General features: G+C 38.7%; 1 protein-coding gene across 7 annotated transcripts in view; it reads left to right on the top strand.

Annotated features, from left to right (window-relative positions):
* LOC111869438 (oxysterol-binding protein 1) overlaps positions 1 to 23,296 on the top strand; it is a 47,871-nt gene extending 24,575 nt beyond the window's left edge. For 4 of the 7 annotated variants that reach the window (XM_023860972.2, XM_023860976.2, XM_023860971.2 and 1 more), the window contains 9 exons: positions 2,063 to 2,199; positions 5,199 to 5,336; positions 6,025 to 6,231; positions 11,128 to 11,373; positions 12,857 to 13,001; positions 15,338 to 15,507; positions 18,983 to 19,152; positions 19,997 to 20,217; positions 22,592 to 23,296. In XM_023860972.2, the coding sequence (XP_023716740.1) occupies positions 2,063 to 2,199; positions 5,199 to 5,336; positions 6,025 to 6,231; positions 11,128 to 11,373; positions 12,857 to 13,001; positions 15,338 to 15,507; positions 18,983 to 19,152; positions 19,997 to 20,217; positions 22,592 to 22,734 (1,577 nt within the window). In that variant the 3' untranslated portion in view covers positions 22,735 to 23,296. The remainder of the gene's footprint in view (positions 1 to 2,062; positions 2,200 to 5,198; positions 5,337 to 6,024; positions 6,232 to 11,127; positions 11,374 to 12,856; positions 13,002 to 15,337; positions 15,508 to 18,982; positions 19,153 to 19,996; positions 20,218 to 22,591) is intronic. The other 3 variants (XM_023860974.2, XM_023860973.2, XM_023860977.2) reach the window with 1 other exon arrangement.
* The last annotated feature ends 948 nt before the right edge of the window (positions 23,297 to 24,244 follow it).

Raw genomic sequence — 24,244 nt, 5'->3', positions numbered from 1 at the left:
TGGCCGCACTTTACTTCCCAGGAAAATTATATAGTTAATTCCTATTACTCATTTCTGTTAGAGGCTGAATAAACCCCAGGGCTTAGTGCGGCTGGAAGGATTAGGTCAACTGAAAAAATCCAATGACCTCATTGGGACTTGAACCCGCAACCTTCCGGCTTGTAGCATAGCCCCTCAACCAACGACACTACTGTGTGCCCCCGCAACAATATCAGTATAGATTTAAATGACACCAGTCCACATTTAATTCCCTAAAATGTGCATTAAAATGTTTTAAAATGTCATTAAAGTATATATACATTCTATGTACTATAAGAGTACTATTGACAAAGTCTAGAAAGCCGCGATTAAGGGCTGTGGGAATCCATTGCGCTGACCATGTGACACCCTCTATCCGCAAAAGGTGGCACTAACTTCGTCGACAAGCGGTGGTCACTCAGTCAGTATAGTTCGCTTGCAGACTACAGGCCATGGAGTTAATAGTTAATTGACAAACTGCACAGAGCAGTGGATTCCTTAAAAATGTGTTGCCTGAAGATGGACCTGTGTAGCGCATAAACATAGAAGTATATATGTATATATACAGGGTGTCCCAGGAGGAATGGACCAAACTTCAGGAGGGTGTTCCTTATGTTAAAGTATGCCGATATAACATAAAACACCTATGTCCAAAGTTGAACGGTTACGGAGATAATGGCCCAAGAAAAGTGCGGTCTTCTGGCAGGTCCACGCGCTGTACCTCTAAGCTGAGAGGCCTTATCTATGTTTGTCCTTGAGTGCGATGATTCACCTTAGCTGTGCTTATGTAGTTGGCTTATACCAGAACGTGCAGTCAGCACGTTATGTCAGCGCTTGCCATTCATGTGTCATGTATTGTGCTTGGAAACCCTAAGGACAATTATGACATGGCGAGCGAGTATTTTGTACTTCAATTTTATGGCTTCATGTCACTCACAAGTTAGTTTGATGTTACGTACATTATTAACATTACAGAATCCACATATTCCTGCCAGTTTTAATATGTCTTTTGTAATCAACAAGTGTGCAACGCCGGTCAAAGTTTGACACTTCTCTGGCCATTATCTCCGTAACCGTTCAACTTTGGACATAGGTGTTTTGGGTTATATCGGCATACTTTAACATAAGGAACACCCTCCCGAAGTTTGGTCCATTCCTCCTGGGACACTCTGTATATGTGTGTGTGTGTATGTGTATATTAATGAAATTTTTAAACATTTTAACTCTCATTTTAGTGAATTAAATGTGGATTACATCATCTAAATCCGTATTGATATCGTTACATTATAGACAGAAGAAGAAAACAAGTGAGACTTCAATGCAGCAGGATGGTGAAGTGTAATATTTTGCTCCTCCCACCATTGATTTCTCTGCGTACCTCTTGCCTGAACCTTGTGATGTGTTTGTGCTCAAGTCCCAGCATAGACCTCTTGCCTTCCTAGTGCTGAATTAGAAATGTTAAAGTGTAGTATGAAATGGTATCTCAGTGAAATTAATATTTATTTTTAATTAATTCAGTTCTAATTTAATGGTAATTGTCACAATAGAAAATTAAGCAAATTCAGTGATGCTGTAGCAGCTTTTGCTTTTGGGAGGTACCTGGTTTGAATCTTGGCTAGGATACTGACTGTTATGACTGTGTTTTTTGTTGTTGGTTTCCCTCACTTCCTCCAGGCATATTCTGGGCCAGTGTAGCTGGCATTCATGAGCCCCTTATGTAGTGGTCAGTGATGTAAGGCAATCATTCCGTTGACTTCATATTTTCTCGCAAATGACTGCCTGGATTTTGTTTATGATGGCACATGAACCCAGCCACTCAAAGTTCTGTTCAGTTTTGTGTTACTTATACCTTGAAATAAGCCACCACTAGAGTTCTGTGTGCCGTACAGTGCTGCCATCTCTGTCACGCATTCACAAAGAGTGCACACATATTTTAAATGAAACCGCATGTGTCTATCTGCTCCCAGTCCTGAGAAAAGAAATCAGAGACCTTAGAACTTGAACGCCCCTTGTAGAATCAGTCTGAGTAAATCTGTTGTTTCAGATGTATCTCACTCATCTCCTTCAGATGACGATGATGAGAACGAGTTCTATGATGCACAAGACGAAGCCTGTAGTCAGAATACAGAAGCAAACTTCATACTCAAGATTCCTTTGGGACACAGGAGAACTTCCTCTGGAGTAAGCTTGGAATCACAAGTTAGATTAGATTTTACTGTTACAGGTACAAAGTGATGGTTGAGTTCATACTTTATTAAGAGGATCTTACAACTATAACTATAAACAAAGTCTAGGTTCTGGCAGACATAAAGCAGGTATGAGCTGTTGAAGCCATACCCGCAGCCAGCTGGGACCCAGCCAATTTAAGAAGGGAACAACTGAACGACCAGGACATGGGGCCCATTCTGGAGGGAGTAGAGAGCAGACAGCACTCTGAATGGAAAGACATCACAGACTGCAGCCCCATGTACGGAAGCTACTGGACCCAGTGGAAATCCCTTGCTGTGAGGAGCGGCATACTAGAGTGCCAATGGGAATTCACTGATGGACCATCAAAAATAGCCCTGATATTTCTCCCTCAGAGCAGAGTGAACAATATGCTGACCAAACTACATGGCGGACCTCCAGGAGGTCACTTGGGTGTCAATGATAAGGTGTGGCTGCAGGCAGTAGATGATGTTGAGAAGTGGTGCCGGTTGTGTGACACGTGTGTAGCCAGTCATGGCCCAGAACCATGAATCAGGGCCGAATGCATCAGTACAATGTCAGGGCACTGTTTGAAAGGATAACCATTGATGTAGCAAGGCCCTTCTCTTGGAGTGACCAAGGAAACCGATACCTCCTGATCGCTATGGACTATTTTACTAAGTAGACAGAAGCCTACACCATTCCCAATTGAGAGGCTTCAGCAGTGGCAGCAGTGCTGGTTACCAACTTCTTCTGCCACTTCTGAGTACTGCGGGAGCTATTTAGTGATCAGGACTGTAACTTTGAGTCCCGTCTATGTAGGAGGTTTTGCAATGCCTAGGAGCAAACAAGAGACACACCATACCTCTCCACCCACCTTTTAACAGCATGGTGGAACAGTACATCAAAACAGTCAAAGAGTGTCTGCTTAAGGTCATCGCGTTACACCAGAGGGATTGGGTTGTGAGATTATCCATCTTCCTCCTTGCCTACAGGGCATCCACCCACAACAGGATGGGTTTGACACTAGTCAACTTAGTGGTCAGAGGAGAATTCCAACTGCTCTGAGACCTGCTGTTTGGGGACCCCCCCCCCAACTAGGAACCACCCACAATCAATCACATGGAAAATTTTGTGGACCATCTATATGATATCCATAATTATGTCTGCCTACACCTGAACCTGGCCAGTGACCAGATGAAAACTCAGTACAACCACCTGGCCAACACTGTGGACCACCAGGAGATCAACAAAGTGTGGCTCTATTGCCCAACTTGCATGAGGGGAAATCGCCCAAGCTCCAATCCTCATGGGAGGGCCCATACAAGGTAGTCACCTGGATAAATGACATATACAGGATTCAGTGGAACCCTAGAACCAAGATGGTGGTGATAGCTGAATTGGCTTATACTTTTTCAAGGAACCGCTGGACCTTCCTAATGTCACCTTCTAAAGCAAAGTTCATAAAGCAGTGGCGATAAAGCATCTCATTGTTTTAGACCATTCTGTACAGGAAAATTATCAGACTAATGTTTACCTATATGGACTTTACTATACGTTTCGTTTGAACACATTTCAATCAGCCTGACTAGTTTCATGGGTACCCCAAACTCTATGAGAATATTGTACAATACTTCCCTCATAACTGAATCATAGGCTTTCTTGAAGTCTACGAATAGCTGATGTACTCTCTCCTTGTACTTTCATTTTTTTCTCCAATATCTGATGAATACAAAAGATCTTATCAGTAGTTGATCTGTTAATCGAAACACACATTGATGGTCCCCAATAATTTCATTTAAGTATGGTCTTAAGCACAGCACTATTATGAGTTTTTTGTATTTGTTTTCAATGTGATGAAGTTAAGACGTGTACTATTTTTGCATTATGAAGTAAGATCTTAAACCTTGCTGTCGTGAGGTTGTCCATAAGATATGTCAGTCTCCTGAAAATCACTGTAAATAATGCACTAAGAAACTTGACTTTAGAAGTTCTTTTTATAGATACTGAATTCCGTCTTATCGTGTAGAACATGACATTAGGTAAATCTCCTTTAATATTGTGACATGATGCCTGAAAGCCAGAATAGCACAGCCAGAGTAGACATTCATTGCTAGGCAATGACTCAATAAACAGCTTCCTGCAGAAATGAACATGCACAGAACAATAGAACTACCATATGTATGCAACGATGAGGTAAACACACCTCTATAACAGTGGAGGAATTGTTAGGAAATGGAGTTTTCTTTTGGATCTGACCTGAGGCTCTATAACAGGGATCTCAGATCAGAATTGAGGGAGTCTTTTGCGATGGCAATCGAGGATGATTGAGAAGAGATGGTAACTAGCATGCTAGGATGTGAGCTTGGGAGCAGAGGAGCTGAATTGAGGTATTGAGTCGTCAGTTCAGTGGAGTTGAAAGTCTGGCTGTGAAGAGAAGACTTTATATGTGTGCTAGAGACCGCCTCTGTGGTCTAGTGGTCAGAGCTTCTGGGTACAGATCCAAAGGCCCCGGCTTCGATTCCTGGCGTGTTTCTGGAATGGGGTCCCCTCAGCCTCGTGAGGATAATTGAGGAGTGACTCCAGTTTAGGAAACTGAAATTAACAGCCATGGGGATTCTATACACTGACCATGTGACACCCTCTGTCTGCTAAATTTGGCACCACCTTCGCTGACAAGCAGCGGTTGCTTGGTCAATATAGTTTCCTTGTGGATTAAAGCCACAGAGTATAGTTCCATGATATTTGGAGTGTGTAACTCAGTGAATGTAATTCCTGTGATAAAAACCTTTACCAGAAAATGGATATTGGAGACTGTATTAGACTGAGGACAATAGTATTTGCAGCAGCGAATAAAGCGCAGAGATTAGCAGTAGCACTGTATTACTTGTAATTGCAAGTTGAGTAAGTGTAATAAATCCAATCCAAACCCTGTCTCATTGTCACCCCTACATATGACAGTATGTGTATACTGTTTGAATATTCCTTTCCAGTCTTGTGATCCAAGACTACAAATGCATGATGGACATGACGAGGCATCAGGTTCAAGCAGTGATGTGGATGACACAACAGAAACCAAGGTTCTGATTATTAGTTCGGGTGATCCTGCACCTGCATGTGGTAAATCCAATGTAAGTGAGACTGATTTGTTTTTCCCTGGAGGTTTTCCAGTTCCTTTCTGAAAGTGTGCAGCTGAACCTATTTAAGAAACTCTTGCTTCAAAATAGAAGTGTACATGCTGTGTTTTGTTAACCTGCCATACATGCAAACTGCTGATTTTACAGCAAGTTTAATGAACAGCCACTTTAGATGCGGGACCAAATTGAAAACCTAACATTGATACAGAAATTTTAAACCCCCTTTTCTCTCTTAACTGCATTCATTTGAGTTTTTGTATATGTATGTGGTTGGAGCATATATGTCTTTTTTTTAGATATGTCTTTACATATTATAACATTGGAAGAGCCACATTTGATAGCCACTCTCTTGTCCACCAGTACCTCATTGTATGCCACTGCACTGTTTTCTTATCACTTTCACACCCAGCACTGAACTAAATTTTGTCTCCATACGCACTGTTTAACATCTGTTTTGTACATATGCCTGCTATACTCTGCTTCTAAGTTTAGTTTTCCCGTTGTCATACAATGCTTCGAGCAATTCACTGTAACTGTGGAAACTCACTGTTAGAATTCCAATGCTGCATTCCATTCTGCTGTCCAGGAAATGTTATTCTTTGACCAGCAACGAATGCTGAAATATGCTCCATAGTCTGGCTTTTAAGCAGCATGTCACAATATCATACCATGTTTCTTACAGTCAAAATCGAATTCATTGGCACTGTCAAGACAGGAGAGTAATGGACAGCAGAGGACAACTGGTAGCTCCCATTCTTCTTCAGTATCTGCATCAGATACGAAGAGGTCACGACGTACGCGCGTCCCTGACAAACCCAACTATCCACTCAATTTATGGAGCATCATGAAGAATTGTATTGGGAAAGAACTGTCCAAGATTCCTATGCCCGTATGTACATGCATCCTTTATAAATCCAGCAGCCATAAGATATTTTGTGTTCATGCGGGGGTGGGTGGGTGTCTGTGTGTGTGTGTGTGTGTGTGTGTGCGCGTGCGTGCATGCGTGCGTGACTCTACTAAGCTAATGAATACTCGTGGAGTAGCCAGTCAGTATCGCGACTAGCTATGGGCCGGATGACCAAGAGGTTGGAGTTTGAGTCCTGGTAGGGTCAAGAATTTTCTCTTCTCCACATCATCTAGACCAGCTCTGGGGTCCTGGTGTAGTTCCGAGTGGTGTATACAATCCAGACCCCATCTGTAGTCACACACCCCAAAAACATGACAATACAAATGTAAAGCTATCTCTGTAAGGGGCCATGGAGGCCCATAGGGTTGTGAGACAGTGAGGGTCCCACATTATCTAGACATTCAGCTCAAAGGTGGCGGTAAGGTTGTCAGCCCTACCCACCAGGAAGATTCCTGGTACTCATTTCTGTTAGAGGCTCAGTCAACCCCAGAGCCATAATGCAGCTGGAAGGATTGCGTAAATTGAAAAAAATCTAATGAACTCATTGTAGCATAGTGCTTCAACCAACTACGCTACCACGTGGCCCTGACAATACTAATGAGGCACATAAAAATGACAACAATAATAACACCATACCATATTCATAGGGCTAAACAAAAAGCATGGACGCTGCAAGACGAAGGTAGCACAAGTAAAGATAAAGAGTGATGTTCATAAGCAAATGTATTGTAACATGTTTTGCTACTGAAGACACCGTTCAGATTGTTAATTGGTTTATTTAACAACCTACAAGTCGTAGCTACAAATACTTATGACACTGTTACCGGTTTACACACTTTACAACCCTACTCAATAATCTCTTCATAGTCTTCACGTATTTTTAACTGTAGCTATACAAGTCTCTCTTTGAACTGAATTGAATTGAATTGAATTTATTTACATTCTATAAATCCTAAGTAGGTTAGTACCTTTGGATACAGAACAAGTCAAAAGGTTACATACATAAGTACAGGCAATTTTAGCTTAAAAATTAATATAACTTAATTTTACATCATTCTCTATTTACATTGAAGTATTCATCTAAAGAGTAGAAGGAATGAGCATGTAGATAATTCTTTAACTCTGATTTAAACTTTTTAGTATCATTGCCCAAGTTTTTAATACTTTGTGGCAGATTGTTGAACACTTTTATGCCAGTAAAGTAGACTCCTTTTTGATATACTGATAAAGTTGATGAGGGTAGGTGGAAGTTATATTTTTGTCTAGTATTCATGTTATAGACATCAGAATTTAATTTGAATTTATCTTTGTTGTAAACAACAAATAAGAGAAGCGATAATATGTATTGCGATTGAAGAGGTAGAATTTTTAATTTCTTAAATAATTCTCTACATGAATCTCTACTTCTACATCCTGTAATGATTCTAATTATATTCTTTTGTATTTTAAAAATTATTACACTATGTGAAGAGTTCCCCCAAAATATTAATCCATAGTTCATAATAGAATGAAAGTAGGCATGGTAAACCATCTTCAATGTTTCCTGTGACATAAAAGGCTTAATTGATCTCATCGCATAGCAAGCTGCATTTAATTTAGGTATAATTTGTTCAATATGTATTTTCCAAGACAGTGTACTGTCTACATGTATTCCAAGGAATTTTGTATCAAGTACTTTACAGATTAATTTGTTGGCATAACTGATGTCCAGATCAATTTGGTGGTTGTTTTTAGTTGTGAATGATATGTAATGGGTTTTATCAAAATTTAATGAGAGTAAATTGGCTTCGAACCATCTGTTTAAGGCTTCAAATACAATATTTATGTCATTTTTAAAGTTTTCAAATTTAGAGTTCTTAAATATTATACTAGTGTCATCTGCATATAGAATTGGTTTAGATTTATTGTTGATGGTTTTAGATAGATCATTTATGTAGAGAAGAAAAAGTAAGGGACCTAAAATTGATCCTTGTGGAACACCGTGCTTTATAATTCCCCAGTTTGAAAATGCATTATGACTGGAGTTTTTATTATTTATTTCAACTCTTTGATACCTGTTTTTGAGGTATGATTTGATCCATTCATTAGCTTTGCCAGTTATTCCATAGAAATTTAATTTCGATAGTAAGATATCATGATTAACACAATCGAAAGCTTTTGCTAGATCACAGAAAATCCCTCCCACAATTAATCTGTCATTGAGAGCACTTAAAATATCGTTAGTTAGTTCATAGGTTGCTTTTTCTGTTGTTAGGTCTTTCCTAAATCCAAATTGCTCTTTGACTAATATGTTGTTAGAATTTAAGTGTTCAAGTAGTCTATTATACATAACTTTTTCAAAGACTTTTGAGAATGAAGTCAATATGGATATTGGTCTGTAATTAGAGATGCATTTTCTCTCTCCTTTTTTAAAAAGTGGTTTCATTACAGCGTATTTTAAGCGTTGAGGAAAAGTACCTGATGATAAAGATTTATTACATAGATGATTCAAGGGTGAACTGATGTAAACAGAGCTTGCTTTAAGTAATTTGGTAGAGATTTCATCATATCCATGTGAATTTTTGGGCTTAAGGGATTTAATAATGTTTTCAATTTCCTTCCTTGTTGAGAATTTGAGATTGATATTTGGAAATGAATTGTTAAAGGCACGAGACAGATAGTATATTGGATTATTATTATTATTATTATTATTATTATTATTATTATTGGAATATGTTTTCTCAGCTAATGAAAGGAAATATTCATTAAATGCACTTGCGATAGCTTGTGGATTGTTAGTGGACTTCCCTTCAATATTCAAACTTTGTACGTCTTCATTAACAGATTTCTTTCCTGATTCAACTTTCACAATATCCCAGGTGGTTTTAATTTTATTGTTTGATTTTAGAATTTGGCTGTTATAGTTATTCTGTTTGGCTTCTTTAATGACTTTTGACAAAATTTTACAGTACATTTTGTAGTGACTTTTTAGTCTTGGATCATTACTGTCCCTACTGGCCAAATATAGTTGTCTTTTGTGTTTACATGAAGTTTTTATTCCAATTGTTATCCAGGTGGATTTGTTTTTATTTTCATTTTTGACTATTTTTAAGGGAAAGCTTGAATAAAAGATCCTCAAGTATGTGTTCAGAAAGCAATTAAATTTAGAATCAATATTATTGCTGTCAAATACATTGTCCCATGATTCATTACTTAATTTTGTGACAAAATCTGCCATCGTATGCTTGTTGATTTTCCTTACTGTTTGATATTGTTGATTACTGGGCTGAAGGTCAATATTATTTATTTCTATGAGTTGAGCATCATGATCGGATAAGCCATTTATAAAGGGTCCTACAGTATAGTCTCTTAATTTTGAGTTATCAATGAATATATTATCTATCGCTGAACTAGAATTATTTTGAACTCTTGTGGGAAAGTTAACAGTACTGGAGAGATTGTAAGATGATAACAAAGAGTCTAAATTTAGTTTCCTATTACTGTCGATGAGATAGTTTATATTTATATCACCACAAATTATAAATTCAACTTTTGAACTATGCAGTACATTTAGGATGGTTTTTAATCTATTTATAAAGTGATCGAAGTTTCCAGATGGGGCTCTATATAAAGTCAGTATACAAATATTACATGCTCCCAATATAACTGTACTACAGCACACAATCTTCAAGTCACACAATAAGTCTTCACTTGCTGACTTCTCAGTTAACACACACTATCACATAAGATCTTCTAACCACGCGTTCGGGTCTTCTTTGCGCGACTGCTGCTATATTTCAACTGTCTTCAGCAGCTGCTATATTTTAACCGAGTCCTTAGGCGGTGCAGTTCTCTTATGAACCCTCAGCCAGACAACGGGAAAATGCCTCGCTTCCTTGTTGCCTAGTTGCCGTGTTTACAGGTGTTGCTGGGCAGCGCTGCTGAGAGTTGTTCATTGCTGCATAGCAACCATGGTTTCCCCCAGCTACATCACCGCGGGGGAGGGGGTGGAGTGTTGACTGGCCTGTTACCCTAGCAGTGACAGCACTTGATGTTGTTATGTCACTGCTGGAGGGGGAGGGGATGTCCTCCATAGCGCAATACGTCACAGTATTTTAAGGAGTGAGAGACAAAATTGGAGTAACATTCGAATGTATTACTATAAGAAATAATGCAGTGTAGCAATTTCAACAAGTGAACAGTTGTTTGAGGATGGCCAAGTGTGGCCAAAACATATAGCAGTTTAATTGTAATTTTAATATTATTTTTAAGTTAAGGAGTAATTGTAAAGTTGCAATAAAGATAGAAGTAAGTGTGTAAAAAGATCTGCAGTATTGGTTTATGTTTCATGTTCTACAGCCCAGAGCTTGTAATTTTATATTTCGACAGTAGAGGTCGATGCATAATACCAGTATGAAGTAGTGCCAACAAGAGTCAGGCAGTGCATTTAGTACTATGCTTCGGTTTGTGTATTCTCTTTCTCTCTGTCTGTCTGTCAGTTGCTCTGTCAGTGGATGCTGCCCTTCCCCCAAGTGTTCTCATATTGAAAAAATTTGATCAAAAAGAGGTCCTGTACTGTTCTAATAATAGTTTTGCAATGCAATTGAATGATATACAGAGTTGAATTTGTAGTATTTATATCATCAATATTGCTATATAATTTAAACTTGAGTGTCTTCATTTTCTGCATGTTGGTGCAACATTTTCTTTACATATGTAAAATTTTCACAATTTATATGCCACAATTGATTTTTTTTCTGTGACCCTTTCATCCCTGCAGTGGAGAAGAAAAGGGCACTTAAATGGCACTAGTTTCAGCGACTTAACAGCTCAATGTAATAAATGAAATCTGTTGATAAGAACTGTTTGCAGTATTGCTGTTACTGAATTCTTTTACAGGTGAATTTCTCAGAACCTTTGTCCATGTTGCAACGTCTCACAGAAGACTATGAATATGCAGACATTCTGGATGAGGCGTCTCGTTGCACTGACTCATGTGAGCAAATGGCATATGTTGCTGCATTCACTGTGTCCAGTTATGCCACAACCTGTAACCGCACTGGCAAACCATTTAATCCATTATTAGGGGAAACATACGAGTGTGATCGAATGGATGATCGTGGCTGGCGTGCTATATCTGAACAGGTATATATGTCTGATTAGTTAATCAGATCTCGGAAGTAAATGTTTTGTATAGCAACGTATGTTGTGAGATTGCAGGCCATTTGCCACACAAAGAGATTTAATGTCAGCAGTAACACATCTAATGTGTGTAAATATAAAGTTCATATGCTTTCCAGAGCCAGATATCCTGACTGAGATTGTTTTGATTTACCTCCGTCCCTCCAGGTGAATGCTGGTTTAATCAAAATTAAGTAATGACTAGTTCCATTCTGTCTATACAATATTATATTTCAGCATCCTGTTACACTCACACAATATATATGGACAAATACCGTCTTAAGTGCAACAATTTTATTGTAGTTTTTACTTCTTTTTCCTCCTCCACACTACATGTTTCGGCCCTAAATGGCCATCATCAGGTGAGCACACGTATTAAAGATAAGCAGCGACACACACAGAGAGCGCCTACACTGAACAACACATGAACGGCGATAAAAACAAGAAGTGGCCGCTGCAGCACCGTAGATATAGGGCATGTACCCTGAAAAACTTTAATTGAAAAATTTGAAAAAGAAAGAGAACAAAGATCTTATAGACATTTTAACTTGAATTGGGGTTTAAAAAGTGCTAATTTAAAGATCAAATTGACGCGTGTAGATTGACAAAGATTTTATACCATTGGAAAGACTGGTGTTTTTAAATTTTTAACAAGCAGTGTAACAGTTGCGTGAGTGATACACACCTGATGATGGCCATTTAGGGCCGAAACATGTAGTGTGGAGGAGGAAAAAGAAGTAAAAACTACAATAAAATTGTTGCACTTAAGACGGTATTTGTCCATATATATCCATTCTGTCTATAAATTCACAAATCACAGAAATGTGCATTTTATGGCAACACACAATGCGAGACTACCTGGGATTGCTGGTTGAAGCAGTAATGCATGTATGATGTGTTTAGGAAGTGTCCAGTTCAAATTATGCCTAGGCACAGTTATTTTGACTTTTTTTTTTATATGTTTTCTTCCAGATGATTAGGCCATGACTGTTTTTCTTTACCCTTCACTGTTTATGAACCTCACATGGCAAACACAGATTGCCTGCATTTAAAGTTTTATGAAATAATGACTACCCACTTTCTTATATATATTAGGATGTTAGACAACATAAGATATGCTTTGAAGCAACAGAAATGTACTTAAGAGCTATCGGAAAGTGTAGGAGAACTGACCACATTGGAACCTGTTAGAATAATAAAACACATTTGGCAGTGGAAATGAATTAGTTGACTGACAAATCAAATGGTTTAATTATGTGGCGAGAACGGGAGGAAACAAATTTCATAGAATATTTTATCATTTCGTACCATATGGCAGAAGAGGAGGACCATATAAAAACTGGACAAACTGATTTCTAATGCAAGTATTTGCTTCTGACCAGTCTAATAAGGCTAATCCTTGAATATTATGATGCATATGATGAAAAATGTGGCTTTTACTTTTCAGGTCTCTCATCATCCGCCAATGCTGGCACAGTACTGTGAAGGCCAAGATTGGCGCTGCTGGCAAGAATTCACCATGGCCTCTAAGTTCCGTGGAAAATACCTCCAAGTCATACCACTGGGTATGGCACATCTTGAATTTTCTTCTGGTAAGTTTACATGTTGATATAATGTACACTGTTATATTTCTTATTAATGGAGATGGTCCTGGAGAACTTATTTATAATCAGGCAGAATCTAAGCTGTAACTGAGCGGCCTTCGTAGTCTAGAGGTAATGTTCCCACCTCATGACTCGTGGTAGGCGGGTTCAAATACCCGGCGGAGGTTGTCGAATTTTTAAGGGCGGAAAAATTCAGGGAACAAGTCCTCTGGGAGGGACTTTAAGCTGTGTGTCCTGTGTCGTAACTTTACGGCACGTAAAAGAACCTCATATCTCCTAAGGAGATCACTGAGCCAAATTCCAGGATGTTTCCTGCCCAACAGTAGTTTCTAAGGCCTCTGATAGATGGGGGAAGCATTATAGAAAGAAAAGAAGAAGAAGAAAGAAAATAGGATATCCCAGCCTAGGACTTTACAATCTAAATTTTCCCTGCTGTAAAATCCTCTAATCTCATATAATGGCAATGTTAATTGCAAAGTGTTATGTGCCGAATAGCAGAAATCTGCAGAAAAATTCTGTGCATGATAGTTATATACACAATTATTGGCAGTAAAATGATTAAGTTTCCAAATTTCATTTACTATGATACAGTGTTTCTGGGTGTATGAGGTTCTATCAGAAAGTTCCAGGACTAGGGCAAAAGAGAAATGCTGGCTTAACTTACTCAATTTGCCTGCCATCTCCTTCAAAATAGTCTCCCTGGGAATGTATACAGTAATCCCATAATTTTTTCGACGCTTCAAAAGCACCATGGAAGTCATTTTCCTTAATGCTGTTGAGTACCACATGTGATTCCTTTTGGATGTCAGAAACTGTTTCAATACATTGTCCCTTCAGTTTCATTTTCAATTTGGGAAGCAAAGCAAAATCACGGGGGGTTAAGTCCAGCAAGTATGGAGGATGGGGAACGGTAACCACGTTGTTGTTAGTCACAGACTCAGTGGTTTTCATGTACAGTGGGCAGGCACCTTGTTGTGATGGAGGAGTCATTTTTGGTGGTGCCAAAGTTCTGGCTTTTTTCATCACACATTTTCTCTCAAGCATCTCAAAACAATACAGTAAAAGTCAGAGTTGATCGTAGTGTTAGGAGGAACAAATTCAGGTGAACTATCCCCTTAACATTGAAGAAAACAATGAGCATGCTCTTTGTCAAACTCTGGCCCTGTTATGCCCTTTTTGCTCTTGGTGATTGTGGGTTCTTCCACTGCAATGACTTTCTGGATCATATATGATATAACTCCGTCCTAAGTGCAAAATATATTTATAGGTCTTTCGTTTTGTTCTCCTTTATACAAAACGAAAGACGTATAAATATAGTTTGCACTTAGGGTGGAGTATATCATGTATCGTATAAAGTGCAACAGGATGCTTAAATATAATATTCTGGATCATAAACGTAAATCCAACTTTCATCACCATTATGATCCAAGATATAAAAGTTGGGCCCTTGTTAGCCTTCTCTTGTAGCTTAAGACACACGTTAACACACCTCTGGTGTGATCATGTGTCAAAAATCATGGAACAGTCTTCGCAGCATTGCAGTGCTTGTTCAGATTTCTGTTACAATATCCTGGCAAACTCCATAACTGATCCCAATGGTGTCTGCGAGCATATGGATTGTTCAGCAACAGTCCTTGTGAACGAGTTCTTTAATTTTTTCAACATTTTTTGTTGTTTTGCTGGTGCTTGGTCACCCTGAACATTCATCATCTTCAACTGACACTCAACCAGCCGTGAAATGTGAATGCCATTCAGTGACTGCTGTCCAGCTTAAAGAATGTTATCCAAAAGCCTCACAAAGCATTTCAAGTGTTTTGGTAGCAGATTTACTGAGCTTCATGTAAATCTTGACGCAGACATGTTGCTCAGTTTTGCCATCCATTGCATCCATTTCTTCAGTACAGTGGAACCCACATTTAATATTCTTGAGTTAACATTAGATTTTAATGGTCTGAAATCAGTAATCTCATTCATAAGTTTCCTCCATTGAAGTTTCCATTTAAGATTTTCCTCAGTTTAGTGTCCAAATCCACTGCTCTGCAGAGAAACCTTAAGCGAGGCTTTCACTGCTGTATATATGTCACTGAAGCATGAAATTGACCATCATCATCCATCTGGTGACAAGGAAGAATGTGTGGCTTAACATCCAGTTCTGTATATCATCATGTTGTGGTGCTTAGATACAGGGACAGTTATTTTATGGTGGCAGGAAGAATTTACGTGCTTGGGTGAAGACTGAAGGATGCAGACACCAAAATGTAAGGGAAGTGTTGTAACCAAGTAAATGTGGTTCTTGAAGTTGATATTAATTATCTCTTCTACAGGTGATCACTATACATGGCGCAAAGTTACGACCACAGTCCATAACATTATTGTTGGTAAATTATGGGTAGACCAGCATGGAGACATGGACATTGTGAACCACAAAGATGGAGTGAAATGTCACCTCAAGTATATCCCATACAGCTATTTCACACGAGATGTACAGCGCAAGGTGAGAAATTGGTTGGAACCGCAAGTCTGAAGTGATGATTTTGGATTATTTCAATCAAGTAGCCACTGTATTGCTAATACAGAATAAGATTTTTCAGGAAATGCATGAAGGTTCGGTGAACATCATTCCTTTCTTGGCCCATCTTTCATCTATGTTTTGTTAACTGGTTTTTTATATAGTATATGTTTGTTACAAAATGCGGTATACTTTCAGTTATTTAATCTAATTGAAGGGGAAGGGGAGCGTGAAAATAAAAAAATGATAATCCAAAATATTATTTCTGTTCTTATACACATTTTGTCATGTTCAGTGCAACCTTGATATAAAGGTAATTTTTAATATTCATAAGTTCTCATTATAACAAGCACGTATAACATATAAGAATCATTGAAATGCCAGTGTATCTCAGACATATATTGTAGCATAAGTTCTAATTAGATATATTTCTGTTTGACAGAAGTTATATACACATTCACAGTGACAGGCTGAAAGAATGTATTAGTTTCGCCATGTTTGCCTGCCCATCTGACTGCATGTAGCAAATCAAGATCTACTAAACAAGAATTTTGTGAAATTTGGTATTTTTGAGATATAGTAAAATTTACCACCATATTTCAGTTTTGATTAAATTCTGACATCAGTGAGGAACACTTTACATGAACACTAAAATGTGATTCTGCACATACCTCACACTTAACCTGCTAAATATATATTAGAATAAAAATGATTTCAGATAAAATTTGTAGATAAATATGAAATACACATTTTGTGCTCAGTACACTTTTTGCAGAAGTCATATAGTTTTCAAGATAACTAAATGGATATTATTGTGTCTACAGATAGTAACGTAGCAAATACGCCAGAATTGTTATGCTGTATGAACAGCAGTTGTTAGAAGTGGTTATCTTGTAGAATATGGTACGGGGGTTTCCTTGGCCTTCAGTTTTAAGAATCCATAGTCAGCCTGTTATAGAGAAGAATTTTGTAAATTTGATTTGTATTTATGACACAAGTGCCCGTGTGGAGAGCCACACCTTGGACCTGGATGAGAAACCTCACTAATTTGGAATTCGCGATAATTTGAGCAACTTCTTTTTTGTGCATTATGACCTTGATGATCACATTGCTACGATCAGCAATCACAAACTGTCGTTTGTAGTGCAAGCCTAGGTGACAGTAGAGACATATAGGCTCATGTCAAACATCAAGACCATTTTAAAAGAGATTTAAAAATACACCCAAAGTCCCTAAGCATATTTTTAGCAGCACTTCTGTAATTCAGACTTTACTAATTTGGACAAGGCTTTGCTCCAGATTAGTTTTTTTTTTCTCCCCCTGTGGCGTTACAGCCCCAATTTGGGCCTAGGCCTACCTCCATGAGACACTCCGTTTCACTTCAGTTTACTAGATCTTACACATATGGTAAGACTCCTTGGGCAAGTGATCAGCTCGTCGCAAGGCCTCTACCTGTAGACAAACACAGAAAAACGCACACAAACATCCATGCCCTGAGTGGGATTCGAACCCATGATCCCGGCTTCCGAGCGAGCGAAGACAGTGCATGCCTTAGACCGCTCGGCTACCATGACCGGCCCAGATTAGTTAGGTCTGACTGTAATCTGTGTGCTTATTCTTAGACTTTATTACATATTCTTTTTTTTATTACTAGTGGTGTAAGTCCCTTGTACTGCGGCCACTTCTGGCCTATTGTACCAGCCCCAGATGATAGGTGAAGGTTATTGTGGAGCAATTGATGGAATGAAGATTGGCAGAGGAAACCAAAGTACTCTGAGAAAACCTGCCCCAAGCGGCCTCTGTAGTCTAGGGGTAACGTTCCCACCTCATGACTCAAGGTACACGGGTTCAAATCCGGCGGAGGTCGTGGAATTTTTAAGGGCGGAAAAATTCAAGGAACAAGTCCTTTGGGAGGGATTTTAAGCCGTGGGTCCCATGTCATAGCTTTACAGCACGTAAAAGAACCTTATGTCTCAAAGAGACCTCTGAGCCAAATTTGTAAGGACATTTCCCGCTCAACAATAGTCTCTAACGCCTCGTAGATGGGGGAAGCATCTAGATACCGCTGAGCCAGTAGAGGCCGAACTCGCTGGCTGAGTTGGGACTGATTGGACGCACCTAGATCAAACTGGTCGCCGTGCATGGGGAAACCCACCCCCTCCAATAAATAATAATAATAATCATAAAATAAACCTGCCCCAGTGCCACTTTGTCCACCACAAATCCCACTTGACCAGACCCAGGATCGAACCCGGGCTGCCGCAGTGGGAAGCCAGTGACTAACCGCTTGAGCTACGGCACGGCCTATCACATATTTACAGATAAAATTTAATGAGGCCCAAGATACATTCATTTAGTTTAAAAGAATAAGTTACAATATTGACAAGTGTAAAATAATAAAATTTACTAAATTCGTTATTCAGCTTTTTGTGTTCTGACTTTCAGTGCAGTATTTTGTATTTACTTTTTATTATTTGATTGGTACTAAGTGGCTGATATATTCAGAATTACATTCATTGTTGCACCCTGAAAATGGACTGATTCAGTTATCATTAGCAGGTTCAGGTACCCAGTCCATTTTCCAATATACCAGATCATGTATTCCTGTACATAAACTCTTATCTCATGTGGAATCTAATGCCATTAAGCTATCCCAGCACATTGAATCAATTCATATTCCCATACTCTGCAGTCCTAATCATCATTACCATTTTTGTCTACAATCTGTGATTCATGTGGCCCAAATTGCAGTGAATGTGTGAAGTGAGTTTGGGCAGCCTTGATATCAGCTGTAATCAAGGTAAGAGGTAACAAGTGAAAAAAGATTAAAAGAAAGGGAGAGGCACAATGTACGGTTAAATGGTACCTTCACACACCACCAGCTGTCTTGCAAAGAAAACCTGCGATTGCAGTTGATGCAGCTGGCTAAGAATTTCTTCTCACGATGAAAGAGCGGAAAACACCCCCTTGTTTTATGTGAAATTTTTCCATACATGTAACATTAAGAAACTGATTGTTCCAGTTTTTTCTGTCTCTTGTAAGGAAGTTAAGACATGCTCATTCTTATGCTGTAGTTGCAGCGTTATGATCATAATTTTGGCAGTTGTAAGTACTGTAGTATTACGTCACAGAATTCGGTGAAGAATGTTCTGTCTCTTAGCATACTAACCAGCTTGTAGCAGGTGTGTTTGTATCAAGTACTTGGCTTGTATTGATAGATGCCATGTGTCATTCGTATCCCTTGTGCTCCCATATTCAAGGTTGGTCATTCAGGGGTGCTTTGTCCAGACTGCCATATCTGATCAGAATCTGTTAGTAACATGCCATGTCAAAATAACTCTTCTCTGAATGAGCATACAGCACATAGTTTTTCGTCCTGCAAAAGACAGCTAGGCTGGCAAGTAGGCCAGTACCAGTATTTCTGGAAGTGAAAGTTTTAGCTCATGCTTTTATGTTTCAGGTGAATGGCTGGGTGATGGACAGTGATGGCAATGTCAGGTGGATTATCTCTGGGATGTGGGATAACAAAATAGACATAGCACCAGTCATTAGCACAGAACACGCCAGCCCAAACAATCCTGTATACACGAAAGGCCCAGACAGAACTGTATGGAAACGGAATAGCCCTCTGTAAGTGTTTACAGCTTTGCTGTCATTTGAGACCAAGATAGTAATCTTTTGCTACCAATGATAAGAACACTAAATTGTTCTTTGTTGTTCTTATATCCCCCTTGATAATCACTTCATATAACAAGATATGTTGCCATATCTGAATTCTTATTTAAACCTTGGTTTCATATTGTAAAAAGGTAAAAGGTAAAGCTATCCCTATAGCAGGCTGTGGAGGCCTGTAGGGTTGTGAGAGATTGAGGCTCCCACATTTTCTAGATAATCGGCTCACAGATGGCAGTGAGGTTGTCAGCCTTACACGCTGACTGCCCTTTACCCCTCAGGAAGATTTCTAGTATTCATTTCTATTAGAGGCTCAGTCAATCCCAGGGCCAAAGTGTGGCTGAAAGGATTAGGTCAATTAAAAAATACAGTGACATCATTGGGAGTTGAACCCATGACTTTCCAGCTTGTAGCATAGTGCCTCAGCCAACTATGCTACTGTGTGCCCCAAGATTTCATGTTGTATTGATTGGAATTTAAAGGGCAGACCTGTAGATAAAGTATTTCAGACATTTTCACATATGAATATCTGCTACAATGGCCATTATTACAAATTTTGTAAGTTCTTGTAATATTAAGCTTCTGCTATATGTTTTTGAAGATTTATATATGGAAACAGAAATTAGAAACTTCCAGGTTGTCTGTGAAAGTGAACTTGTATGAGGTACTTCGGAGTTCTGAATACATGTACAGGCTATAAAATCTCACCTATCATATAGGTTGGGCAGATGTGACTGAAACAGCATATTACTGTAGTGCATTAAAATATATTGTGCTGAATTTTGTTGTGTATGATTTACAGGCCACATTCAGATCGGTACTACAACTTCACAGAACTGGCATGTCAGCTAAATGAGCCAGAGGCTGGAGTTGCACCAACTGACACACGTAACCGTCCTGACCAGAGATTGATGGAGGATGGGAAGTGGGATGAAGCAAATGCAGAGAAAGTTCGATTGGAAGAGAAACAGCGAGCTGCTCGAAGGATACGGGATGCAGAAGCAGAGAAAGCTGCTGCTGAAGGTATTAAAGTCTGGATATTTAATAGATGGCATTATTGTTATGAAATCTTAATTTTTCATAGTTTACATGTCTGTTTCATGCTTTGCAAGAAATTCTTCAAATTTCTTTCTGATGCTTACTGAAAATGAAATGGGCAATATGATAGCTTCATGTTCCAAGTGTTTAACAAATCTGGCTTCTGGCTGTCAAAGTACACTTGGATTAGTATTTGTGAGGCCAAATGGTAATTGGAAGGTAGGTCCTCTTAGAACCTGTAACTCTACTAGAAATAATTCACAACTCATATTCAGTAAAAGTAACAAGGTCCATGATATGTGTCTTTATAACATCCTAATTAATTGCCCCTTCCCCCACATTATAGATATAGCCGCCTACTCCCTTTTTAGGTTAAGGCTGACATAGCTGCACATCGAAAGTCTCCCTGTAGTGGCTTCATTGATTGACTCAGTGATGTAGCCTCGCTTGGGGGTCACTTACTTAGATGCTCTCTTCCTTTGATGACGTCTTTCATAAACTGTAGAGGTTGCTGCGGCTGGGTCAACCTGTAGTTACCGCCAAATGGTGGCTTCTTTAATCCAGGTGTTATAAATGTTGGGCGCCATCTCTCTTGTCGGAGAGCACTAGACTTGTCTCAGAGTCTTACACGGGCCTTGTTCAAGCAATACATCAACATTTTTACAACATATATCTCCCAGAAATTATTTCATGCTGTTACCCTCTGGCAACTGTCTTACCTCTAAGTGCCCTCACATTCTTGGCTTCCAGGCCACAATTGACTGACTTACTTAGCACAGTTCAGGGAGAACTCACAAGTCAGTCAGTTATGGCCTAGAAGCCAAAAATGTGAGGACTTTTGGAGGTGGCATCATGCAAGTTAAACTCAAAAACACTGTGAAAGTTTTTGCACAGAATGAGCAGTGTATTTACTCCAGAAATCTGGTATCTTGCTCTGCTTGAATCTTTTAATTTGCTCTTCATTCAAACACATGACAATTTTGACTATTGTATTAAGAATTTATACTGATCCAAGTTATTTTGCCAAGGAAGTAAGGAAATGGTTTGTCCTTCCTTTTGTGTTATCGTACCCTTCAGACATGCAAATTCAAACAAAACCACTGCAGTGCACATATCAGATTTTGCTAACAGATTAAATAATAAAAATAATAGCTAATTTTAAAATTGCCATACATTGAAAGCTAATAGTGATGCTTGCAAGATGGTGGCTAACTTGTCAGAGTAGCCAGCTGTTGGAAAGAAAAGTTTGCTAATCAGAATGAGGGTGTGGGGAGGAGCAAAACCCAAAGAAATTCAAATGAAATGACATGTATTGTGCTGGAACTAAAACTACTGAAATGGTAGGAAAGTTAATGAGATTGAAAGAAGGAGTTACGTAAATCACTGGAAAACATACATTCCAGGAATATAAATGCAAGGTTTTACTGTTTTCTTTTGCTATTATTTTTATCAGAAAATAGTGGGAATGTTATTTGTGGAATTTTTCAAGGCCTGATTCTAAATTTGGATAAGATTTCTCTGTTTTTACTTGTAATGTAGTTACAGTGAGTAAACACTTCAGTGGTATTCCTGGAATGTTTCCATGATTCACTTTATGCTCTTTCTCGGTATATCCTGGATAACTGAAGTTTCTCAATCCTGTGTGTTAGCTATTGCATGTGGTTCTTACATTCCTCAGAAGATTTCAGTACCATATGGAATCGTTTGTCATGGTTTCCTGGATTCAGTGATGATGTGTTTCATATTTTGGAGAACCTACCTACCGTTCGGTGCTACAGCCCTGGATGAACCTTGGCCTCCTCCACAACCACTGCCTGCTGCAATAGGAATGGACCCACACATGATGACCTGAAGCTGGTTGTTAGGTTTCTGAACATAATTCTTTTTACAGGATGAGGTTGTTAGCCTCATGCCCAACTCCAGCCTATAGGACCAGGGTACCTCTCTTAGGCTGGACTCTACCCTTTGACCTTTCCAGCATGGATGACCCTACTGGTAGTTAAATTACTGCCAGCATAGCTCTCCAGGTCACAGAGTCCCGCAAGTCCCACCACCACAAGGTGGAGACACCTTTGGGGGGACTTTGGAGAACACAAATTCAATTTGAAGTCACCACTGAAGGGTTACATAAAAAAATATGGGAAAGACATGTAACATGAAACAAGAAGTGCATACAGCATTTTGGTTTGAAATCCTATCAACTACTCCAGGAAGGCCCTACACCATGGAAATTTGTATGTTGTTTAGTTATATTTACAAGTACTCTCTCCCAGTTTTCCCATTTTCTAATTCTTTAATTAATTATTTCATTAGTGTATAGGCTATGAAGATATATGTGGATGGTAATTCTGTTTCACAGGTCGCCTGTATCCTCCATATGAACCACTATGGTTTAAGAAGGAAGTGGAACATTGGACAGGGAGTATAATTCACATGTACCAGGGAAAATACTGGGAATGTAAAGAGCGTCAAGATTGGTCGATGTGCCCAGACATCTACTAGTATCCATTTGCCTGCCATTCCAGTGGAAGTGCTGTCAGCATGTGAGGACAAACATGTTTTAGTGATGAAACTTATTATATCATGCAACATGGACTGATGGTAAACCATTGTCTGTCATGTAACAAGAATGCACTATAGGCAGGCAGGTATTCAGCTGTCTTTCTGTATAGGAATGGCCTTGATGTGTTTATTTACTGCTGAGTATATTACACAATAGCAGTAAAAGACTGAAAAGGTAGGTCAGGTAATGTGTGTGAATGTCTATTAAGTTTTGCCTTCAACTTTGACTTTCATTCATGAGTTGATATGCACCCTAATTTTTTTGCCCTGTTTTTGTGACTGTCAAATTATGTGATTCAGATTATTAATTATTGCACAGTGTCAGATGTAAACAGGATTATATCAGTCTCATCTGAGCTGCTGGCAGTGATTCTGAATGTGACCTAGAAATTTAATTTCTGCAAGTTCTCTCCTGTTTGTATCTTCCAAAATACAGTCAACTCTCGATTATCTGGGATAATGGTGGGGATGGAAATCACGATTAATCGAAATCCTGGTTAAGACAGATTTTATTAAAAGTAGTACTGTAATACTGTACCTTCATAATACTATAGGCCTACCTGTATTTAAATTTATTCAACCTCATTTTTATGTCATCTCATGGCCTATTTAATACTTTTTTTACATTACGCTGAAGTATGAATTAGTTATTTCAGTCACAGTCTTCAACAACATCCAACACTTTTTACGAATATTCACACTTAACACTTAAAAAAATTTAATATTGTCATTTACTTTTTCACGGCATTTTCCTTTTTTCTGTTGAATACTTAACACAACACGCTTCCTTTTACACCCTGACATTTTGCTAACGCACTTGAAGATCGATACAAAGAAACTAACTGGGGCAATGTATCTGTTCTTGAAACTTTCCACAAATCCTTGCATTCTTTCACCCCTACCCTAGAACAGTGTGTTAGCATAACATGACCAAAGAATGCAGAGCTCGGTTCACACTAGTGCTAAAATCGTGTTACAACTCACCATGTGAAACAAACGTGAATGAATATTAAACAAGATATAAGCCTCAGAAAAGCCTCAGTAGCCCTGGTTAAGCTGCAAACCGGTTAATCCGCCCCTGGATAAGCTAGAGTTGACTGTAGTAGTTATATTATGCTATTCTGTACTGTTGCTAGTTGCAGATGTGTAGCTGTTTTGCCCTCTTAATTTTTTGATAAACAGAATAAGGGATAATATTTGAATGCAGTGGATTAAATATTATATGTTTAATTTTCGCATTCAAATTGCCTAACTAGATGCTAGAGGTTAATCCATAATACTGCACAAGTGTGATTGAGTTTTCCAGATATAGAAGCATCCTGATTATTCATTTTACATGTAGTTGAAAGACAGGATGCAGATTGCCCTTCCAATGGTAAGGTTATGAAAGTAAATAAAATTAAACCAACATATTCGCCTGTGCTTTGGGCTTCCTCATTTTTTACATTTA

The sequence above is a fragment of the Cryptotermes secundus genome, unplaced genomic scaffold (assembly GCF_002891405.2).
Source record: "Cryptotermes secundus unplaced genomic scaffold, Csec_1.0 scaffold813, whole genome shotgun sequence".
Classification (NCBI taxonomy): domain Eukaryota; kingdom Metazoa; phylum Arthropoda; class Insecta; order Blattodea; family Kalotermitidae; genus Cryptotermes; species Cryptotermes secundus.
This window is presented reverse-complemented; position numbering and strand designations above follow the sequence as displayed.